Source organism: Myotis brandtii, unplaced genomic scaffold (assembly GCF_000412655.1).
Source record: "Myotis brandtii unplaced genomic scaffold, ASM41265v1 scaffold157, whole genome shotgun sequence".
Lineage (NCBI taxonomy): Eukaryota > Metazoa > Chordata > Mammalia > Chiroptera > Vespertilionidae > Myotis > Myotis brandtii.
In genome coordinates this window covers 3,811,262-3,820,458 of record NW_005355708.1, presented here as the reverse complement: position 1 = coordinate 3,820,458, position 9,197 = coordinate 3,811,262, and the positions used below count along the sequence as shown (strand labels likewise).

The 9,197-nt window shown below is 49.5% G+C and overlaps 1 protein-coding gene across 1 annotated transcript; it reads right to left on the bottom strand.

Annotated features, from left to right (window-relative positions):
* Positions 1-135: 135 nt before the first annotated feature.
* On the bottom strand, positions 136-3,948 carry LOC102241296 (keratin, type I cuticular Ha7-like). Its single transcript, XM_005861966.1, has 6 exons — positions 3,520-3,948; positions 2,567-2,649; positions 1,415-1,571; positions 964-1,125; positions 737-862; positions 136-360 (listed from the first exon to the last, which is right to left on the bottom strand). The coding sequence occupies exons 1-6, from the start codon at positions 3,946-3,948 to the stop codon at positions 136-138; spliced, it is 1,182 nt and encodes a 393-aa protein (XP_005862028.1).
* Positions 3,949-9,197: the final 5,249 nt, after the last annotated feature.

Here is a 9,197-nt window from a genome sequence, read left to right as displayed (position 1 = left end):
GGAGGAGCAAACAGGGTTTTAGACCTTGGGTAACAAGTTTGTCTTCAAAGATTGTGTCTGCAGTGCCACCTCTAGGGCATTGCCAATAAGAGGTCTCTGCTTTTACACGTGACATTGACACAGACATCAGAGGACCTACTTGAAGTCCTCGCTCTCCAGAAGGTTCCGGTACGTGGCGATCTCGCCTTCCAGCCTGGCCTTGACGTCCAGCAGCACCTGGTACTCCTGGTTCTGCCGCTCCAGGTCGCAGCGGATCTCAGCCAGCTGCTCCTCCACGGTGCTGATCAGGCACTGCATCTGGGCCAGCTCGGTGCCGAAGCGGGCCTCGGCCTCACACAGGGAGTTCTGCAGACAGTCCTTCTGTGATGCCAAAGAAATTGAGAAGCAGGTTAAAAAGCATGGATTCCTGCCCGCAGGCTCTGCAGCCAGATGATGACACCCCCAGGAAGTTGCCAGAGGACAGTCCAGCCCCTGTTAGCAGTCTCTAGCTGGAGGAGTGGACAATGTGCTATGGCTCTTCATCGTAGACCTTGGGAGGGGTTTGCAGAACCTTCCTCATCTGGGTTAATGTGCATTCCCTCAGCATTCACATCATGAGAATGTTCAATGCTAAGGAGATGAGGTCAAGGTTCAGGCTGTGCCCTGGTTTCTATTTAAGGGAGGCATATACTGAACCCGGAACTGTTCCTGGGAGTGGGAGCCAAGCCCAGTCTTCCATGCACACACAGGAGCTCACCAGGTGGTGTTGAGCCTGAAGCTCCACCTCCAGGGCATTCACCGTGCGTCTCAGCTCCAGGATCTCCGACTGGCAGCACTGCAGCTCCTCGGAGCAGGATGTGGCCTGCAGGCTGATGCCTTCAGACTGAAGCACAGTGGGACAAACGACACAGGTCAGCTCACTGGCCCACATGGAAGCCGGGCTCCCCCAGCCCCCCTGCCCCCTGCTCCACAGCACCGTCTCACCTGAGCTTGGAACCACTGCTCCACGTCACGCCGGTTGGTCTCCACCATGGTCTCGTACTGGCACCGCATCTCCTCCAGCACCCTGCTCAGGTCCACGGTGGGCTCCGTGTCCAGCTCAATCAGGAGCCTGTCTCCCAGCTGGCACGTCAGAGTGTGGACTTCCTGTGGGCACAGAAGGAGGATGTCCTATTCACTGAGCTCCTACTACCTCCACCCAAAGCCTCAATGATCTCCCACTGCCCGTCATCCCAATGATTTTCCTTCACCCTCTGCGGATGAAGAACATGCTCCCACTGAATACCAGAGCTCCTCTTCATAGCTTCCGAGGCTTAACCATAAGGCAGGGCCTGCAGAGCTTCCATCCTGAGCCAGAGGAAGAGCCTCGTTTCTTCCTTCAGCTGAGCCTGCATTCACTCCCCAGACGTCTACACAGATACACAAAGGACCCCACCTGTTCATGGTTCTTCTTGAGGCAGAGCAGCTCCTCCTTCAAGGATTCCACCTGGGCCTCCAGGTCGCACTTGGCAAGTGTGAGGTCATCCAGCGCCCTGCGCAGGCCGCAAATGTCGGCCTCCACCAGTTGGTAGAGTGAGTGCTCCATCTGGTACCTTTACCAAATCAGGTATAGGAGTTGAGGTTCAAGGGTAGAAGGGACCCCAGGACCCAACGTACACCCATAACGTCACTGGCTCCTCTCTGCAATCTCATTGTGAGTTGGCATTTGCTGTGTAGTGTGCTCATAGTCAGAAAGCAGTAGGGTGCTCCCCACTCATTCAACACTAAGCACCTAAGATGAACCCGCAAAGTGGCCGGTACTGAGGATACTGGGATGGACAGATGGCTGACGGCCAGAGGGGAGGCAGCAGAGTAATGAGGTAATTACGATGCAGTGTGATCACCGCAGAACCCCCTCTTCCATTTTCCCTGCTGAGACGGACCCTGGGATCTCTCTCAGATTAAAAGCCAACAGCGAGCATGGAATGAAGGAAATGACTTTCTTTAGCTCTAGAGGAGTGAGGCTTCCAGGTGCCCTGAAGAAAGACGACAAAACATAAGGCCCCTTCCTGCTCCCAGGCGGGACCTTCTCAGGTGGTATAAACCCTGTGACCTCCACATGCCTCCATGGCATCATGAATTACTAGAGCTCACACATTAGTCAGGCTGCAGTGTGGAATCATATCCTCACTGAGGCAGCAAAGTTCCTAGGAAATGGCCTCAGGGTAGGAAACCAGGGGCCAAGTTCCAGTTCTACCTCTCAGTAGCCACGTGACTTCTGGCAAGTCACATCAGCACTCTGAGCCTCTGCGTCCTCATGAAGGAGAGACCATCACTGTCCTGCATACTTCACAAGGTTCTTCTTACAATGGAATCAAGTGGCCGGTGGTTCTAAACTGTCATGTTGTCAACTCTAAAGGCTAAACAATTATGGGGGGGTGGGGGTTGTTCTTCCAAGATCTTGGGCTTACTTGTCCTTTATTTTCTCTTGCTGGCACTGTTGGTTTGGTCCTGTTCAATTACATCTCTGATGCCAACTGCATCACAGGAGAGAAGAAGCCAGAAGAGGCCTCTGGCCCTGTCCCCTCCCCACCTGACCCCAACTCACTTGGTCCTGAAGTCATCTGCAGCCAGCTTGGCATTATCAACTTGGATGACCAGCCTGTTGTTCTCAGATTTGATGCACAGGATCTGAGGAAAGAAAGTAGGCTCAGTGATTCACTGAGACCATCTGTGGCCTCAGGTCAAAAGAAGTCCTGTTGGCTGGGTTCAAACTGCAACATCCCCTTGGACAAACACAAACTCCCAAACGTGTAAGAGATGCTTGTGCAAACTGAACATATAAAAAAGATCATTCTATTTTGCCAGATGTGATGCTTAGCCAGATATAAACGAAAAGATCTGGAGTCTAGACCCGAGAACAATGGCTGGTTATGAAAGTTTTTAGGTGGGATCCATTCCTAGTAAGAAGTCCTTTGCGCTGGTTGGTTAACCTCCCCAAAGGTCTTTTCTGAATGTGCAGAAGAGGCCAGTGCTACTGAATGGATATACTCTGGCTCATGCAGGACATTGGAGCATACTCCTCTGACCCCTTTTACTGCACCAGAAGTTAGTTGCACTGTTTTTGCAACTACAGTTTAGGAATTTAAGTACTGAACCTAAGTAAGCAGAAACTCAGAATCCTGGCAAGGCAAATCCTACGTCTCATCTTTTACACGTCCCCATTCACCTCCACTTGAGAGTTTCTCTTCCCACATCTAAAAAACATTTCAGCTATTGCTGCTTCCACTGCCAGTCCAGGCCCTGGACATTTAGTGCCAGAGTCAGTAATCTTTGTCTGTAAAGGGCCAGAGTGTAAATATTTTAGGCTTTGCAGACCATGGGTCTCAGTCATGACTACTCAACTCTGCCATTGTAGCACAAAGACAGCCAAAGACCATACATCAATGAAATAGCACAGCTGTGCCAATAAAACTTTATTTACAAAATCAGGCAGCAGGCCAGATTTGGCCCACGGGCCACAGTTTGCCAACCCATGACCTGGAGAACCCCAAACCTCACCTTCTGCTGGAGCTCCTCGAGGGTCTGGAAGTAGCCCTGGTAGTTGGGGCACATGGTGCTCTCATGGCATTTGCTCCACTCTCGGATCTTGGTCTCCAGCTCCGCGTTCTCCTGCTCCAGCTGCCGCACCTTCTGCAGGTAGTTGGCCAGGCGGTCGTTCAGGAACTGCATGGTCTCCTTCTCATGGCCGTTCAAGGTGCCTTCACCGTAGGCCCCACAGCTTCCGATGTTGGCAGGAATGTTGCGGGTTCCTGGCAAGGGGCAAGCATTGTGGCAGCTGTTGGGCAGACAGAGATTGGGTCGGCCTAGAGGGGTGGTCCCCACTCGAACTCGATTGGCATGTGCCAGGCTGGCCAGGAGGCCCTGGCAGGCAGCCTTGGCCTCTGAAACCTGCCCCCTGAGGGGAGAACTGCAGTGGTCGGAAGTCATGGTGCTCAAAGGCTGGCCTCCGGCTTTGTCCACGGTTGCATTTGCTGGAGCCTAAAACCTTCCTTCTCTAGATCTTATATAAGCCTGTAGTGGGAGTTGATGCAAGAAAACTGGCATTTTGCTCATTAATATGTATATCGAATGTTATACGATCACTCGGTTAGTCAGTGATTTTGTCTCCTATAAAGAGTTAATGAGTTCATAAAAAAGGCCTACCCCACACAGGATGCTGCTCATCCATGCAGATTCCTCGCACACAGGGGAAGAGTTCTTCATTGAGCCACCCACACTCTGGGGCTGTGAATTCTTTCCCCACTGTCAGCTTGTATCTGTGCGAAAATCAAGGCCCTGGGACTCCTAACATGTCCTCAAAAGCTCTGTCCCTCCTGTGGTCTTTTCCTACCTTAGAATGTTGTCATCATGGCAAAGTCTAAGATGCTAGTCCATCAGGCACATTGAGGAAAGAGAAAAATCACAATTTTCCCCCCAGCAGATATGTATGGAGAGCTGGGGAGAGGGAGGGGGCACTGCTTGGCCTCCTTGGAGGGAGCGGGGTTTGATTTTAATAAGAGAGAGAAGAAAGTTAATGGCCTTGGTATTATAAAGGCAGTAGGAGGAGTGTTAAACATATTTTTAAATAAAAGAGCTGTGAAGATTTTAAGAAGAGAGCATCTGGAGAGACCAGAAAAAGACTTCACAGAATAGGGAGCATCTAAAATGTGTTTGAATGATGGTTTCCATGAAGGATTGGGGAAGAGAGTAGCTCTCATATAAAACAGAATGAACAGAATCAAACATGTTTGGGAAGTGGGAAAGAATCTAACTGTGTTGGCACTTACATGCCCCTCCTGGAAAGCTGTGTTTAGTCCAGATTATGGGAGCCTTGAATGCCAGGACCATCCCATGTATAGTCTTCAGGTAAAGGCAAATCAAAGATAAGATCTGCCCCTGGTAGCTGACTTTCCTCAACTCTGAGGAAAAATAGCCAAAATCCTTGTGAAGGAAAGTAACAGAAAAGAGAAGGAAGTTTCCTTCTGTAGGCCAGAACAATGAAAGAAAAACCTAAATTCTAAATTGATTTTGGTGTTTGAAAACTAAATAACACACTTTAATAACCCAAGGGACATAGGCGAAATCAAATGAGAAATGAAAGTATTTTGAACTGAATTAAAATGAAAATACAACATATCAAACTGATTTTGGCAATTAAGACTTTCCGTGTGCAAGTGTGAAGCCGGTGCGCAGTTTTGGAAGTGGGGAAACACTTGGGAATGAAACTGGGTACTTTGTGATTCCCAGGAAATAAAATCATGGTCCTGTGTTTTGGAGTCTGCCGTCTAATTAAGGCAGGCAGTGATTTCTGCTTTAGGGTGTCTGTTCTCAGGCACCTCCCATCCTTTCTGGGCATTTTTCCTCGTCAGACACTCTCACCCACTGACTCCCTCCTCGCCTTATTTTAAAAGATACCCACTCAAGAACTTTGATGTTTCACCTTTTGAAACTTCTTGCATTTCTTTGAAACGCACCTACTTTGATTGCCCATTACTTAGGAGACTCTAGAACAAAATTTAAATTTCCTTAATCTTCAGACACATTCAGCGCATCAGAAGTTTGTGGCCAGTCGTTTAATAAGCCCTGGAGAAGGGCAGCCAGCCAGCTTCAAGACTATGCTAACGAAGACGCTACTTTGACCCCATTCTTAAGATGAATGAATGCACCTGCACCGGGAGTGCCCTTGAGGCAACAGTACATGTCATAGCTGGCTCAAAAACATCAAATATCTAGCCAAAAGGGATCTCAAAGTCCACCAGTCTTGGACCCTTTGGCATTGAATCCCTTCTGATAACCTCCTCTAACTAGGTGCCCAGACCACCATTTTCCAAGATGACTCATCCCTGGCCAACTTGGCCCTTGTGGCTCCCAGTACCCCAGGCTTTGTACAAGACAGTGGAATCAAGAGATAAGTAACAGCTAGCTTTGCCTTAGAAGACTTTCCACATCAGGATTGTTAGAAAGTTCTTTATGCAGAGACAGATCTACCTCCCTGCTAGTTCTACCTATTGTTTCCATTTGTTCTTTTATTGGTGCATTCAACAAATATTTATTGCGTTCCTACCTGTGCAAGCAGGCACAGGCGTTGGATGCTGGTGATACATTAGCAAGTAAGTCAGAGTTTGCTCTTTAGTTAGTTTCCTTTCTCATTCTACCCATGGGGTCCCAGAGAGGAAAAATCCAGTCATTCTGCCCTATAGCAGACCTTCAGCTCTTTAAGACTGCTGTGTGATTTCTCATTCCTGGTTCTTTATTTAGCATGGTTCTAAGCCCCCTTGCCTGCCATCCTGAGCATAATTCCTCTGAATACATTCCTCATAGTTCCTATCACCCTTAAGTGGGGGCCTTAGAAGTGAATTTCTGATGAGTTTGGATTAAGAGGCTGCCAGTAGATATGTGCAGATATGGGCACTATTTCCAAGGCAGGGTTTACCACCATCAGTGACCTTGTCCCGGTGACCCACTCCAATATTCACAAGCTCCTGCCATAGCAATGCCCACTCAAGGCACTAAGGGGTCTACAGAGATGAATTAGAGAAATCCCACTTCTCAAAAAAACCCAGAGCAGTAGAGATAGACCATGTAACTCAAAGGAAGGAGAGGCCACAGAGCCTTAGAGATGTAGAGTATCAAAGAGATGATCTTGGGCTTGAAAGATGGGCAGTAGGAGGCTCTTACCAGAGTCTGGGTAGCACATGACGGAAACCCACTCCAGCCACTAGCTGTGCCAATAGTAAGGGAGGGATGGAGGACAGAGATGTCCCAAAAGGACTCTCTAAGGCTGAGTGATTGGCTGTATATGGGGGGGAGGGGAAAGAGACACCAAAATGTTCTTGAGGTCACCCTGGGAGTGTAATGCGATCAGAAGGGAAGCTGGGAAGTCAAGGCAAAGAGCTTGCTGAAGGGAGAGAAGTGGAATTAAGTTTGGAGAGTGTGACATGTAGTGAGTGGGACTGGCCACCAGGGGGTCAGAGATAAGTGCCTGGAGCCTGGGCTGTTTGGACGAACTGAGAAGCCCTCCTGAGCTGCTAAGGTTTCTTATGCCAGAAGGCAGGTAGGGAGGTTGAGGCAGCCCAAGGCTCAGACCTGACCAGCAGCCCTGCTTCTCAATAGGAGACTGACCCTAGGCGGGAGTGGTATTTGGAATCTCTAAAACAGTGGCGGGGAAGATATTTTGGATAGAGGGAGTGTCGTCTGAAAGCAAGCAAAACCTGGATTCTGAATGAGCTGTCTTTTAGTCAAAATGAGTTTGGTATTTATATTTTTGAAAGTTAATACAACATTAAATGAGAAGGTGAGGTTTTTTTAATATTCATTAAATGAAAAGCCATGGATGAGGAAAAGGTCGGGAAACACTGAAATGATGAAAAAAGACAAAAATGATTCAACAAGATGAGCTTGTGAAGGCGATTGTGAGTGGTCCTCAGAAGGGACACATTGATTCTGTTCTCGGGAAGAGCAAAGGAAGATGAGGGGGAGAGGATGAGGCAGGGCCTTGGGTATCACCCAGGGTGGACCACAGAAAACCTAGTATTTACATTTCAAATGCTCTTGTTCTGGAGAGCCCATAATTCCACCTTGATTTCCTTGGCTTCCCGGTGTGGGCAGTGGTGGGCGCAGAAGTGTGGGCCCCTTCCCAAAGCTCCTTGGCCCACAGCCAGCCACCTACTCCTTCCCACTCTTCTGGGGCTTGAGGAAAATGGTATTTGAAAAAAGATGGTGGGTGGGAGGGCCTGAAGAGACCCAACTGGAAAGAACTATTACCAACCAGCACATCAGGAGTGCAGGGCTGGTTGACTGAAGACCAGTGGGGTTAGTGTTAGGTGGCTCCAAACTGGCTCTGGTCTCAAGCCAAGGCAGCCAGAGTCTCAGGGGCAGGAAAATAATCAATCTGGCTGAAATTATTGTGACCAAAGCAAAAGCAGATGCCACATCCAGGGCCAATCAGTGAGGGGATCATGATGCAGCCAGGCCACAGAGGGGAAGATGACATGCAGAAGGGAGAATCACCCCGAGGAAGAGAAATGCTTGGATTTGGTACCAGAGGGAACCCCGAGCCCTCAGGCTGCAGTAATGACTGAGCAAGACCTTTGTCCAAGTGCCCAGGGCCAGCCACCTGCCGGCCTCCCTAACCTGCAGTCCCTTCCAGGTCTGAGTAGCCTTTCCTGCAGGCCTAGTAGCCATGGGGTCCCACAATTAGAGTGCATTCAGGGTGTGACCTGGCCAGAGAATGGGGGACAGACCAGATGTCCATGGCCCTGGCACAGGAAGGGGTCCTGGCCACTGCTTAATACATATGACTCTTGCGGTGGTGGTGGTGGGGGGGGGGGGTCACTTAATAGAAGGAAGCCCAAAAGAGCCCAATGGACATTCTTGTCCTCTGACAGCCCAAAGAATGCTTTTTTAAAAATTTTGGTTAAGCCACTTGGAGTGGGAAATTGAGCTCCAATAACAACAGTCGATGGTTTTCATGATTGTTTATAAGTGGATGGGAGTATGGACAGCCCTTCGGGAAACCAGCATGGGAATATGTGGTTCCTGGTGCTGCTGACCGGCTCTGCTACCACCTCATTACCTCCTCTTTCTCTCAATGAAGAGAAGACTGTCCCTGCTGGTTCCCAGGAAGCCCCATAAACCAGTATTCATTGAGTGCTTTCTACTAGTATATGCTGGGAGCATTACCTGGATTATCCCTTACCAATGGTGAGAGGGAAGTACATTCTTCTAATTTTATGAATAGGTCTCAAGAGAGTGTAGTGACCTGGCCAACGTCACTCGGCTGGTGTTGCAGAGGTGGGATTTGAGGCCAGGTCTGCCCGAATCTGGAACATGTGCTCTAGCCACCATACTACGCTACCATGAAGAAGGACCAACTTTGCACTGGTCTTTGGACTAGGGTACATGGGTGAGCTGAGATCTGGGCACACTCAGCGCTTGCCAAAAGCGAAATTGACTCCTCAGCAGGGAAGGGGCACAGCCTCTCCACTGCTGCTGCCCAAATGCTCTTCCACCAAGTCTAGTTGTGGACCACCTGGGCCTGTATCAGAGTCCCATCTAGGAGGCTGGCAGGCATTTGGAGCATTTGTGGCAACCACAGTCCTCACACCAGCACTTGGAAGGTGGCAGCAGAGGAGACAAGCACATCGGTGGCAGCGTCTCTCTAGAGAAAACCACATCCCAGAAGTGGGCCAGGACCA

Bases quoted from the DNA above. Each gene is read 5' to 3' on its own strand.
- LOC102241296 (XM_005861966.1), bottom strand. From the start codon at position 3,948: ATGACTTCCGACCACTGCAGTTCTCCCCTCAGGGGGCAGGTTTCAGAG. The intron at 1,572-2,566 runs GTGAGTTGGGGT...GATTTGGTAAAG, and splicing joins GCAGATGACTTCAGGACCAA to GTACCAGATGGAGCACTCAC. The intron at 1,126-1,414 runs GTGGGGTCCTTT...CTGTGCCCACAG, and splicing joins TCAAGAAGAACCATGAACAG to GAAGTCCACACTCTGACGTG.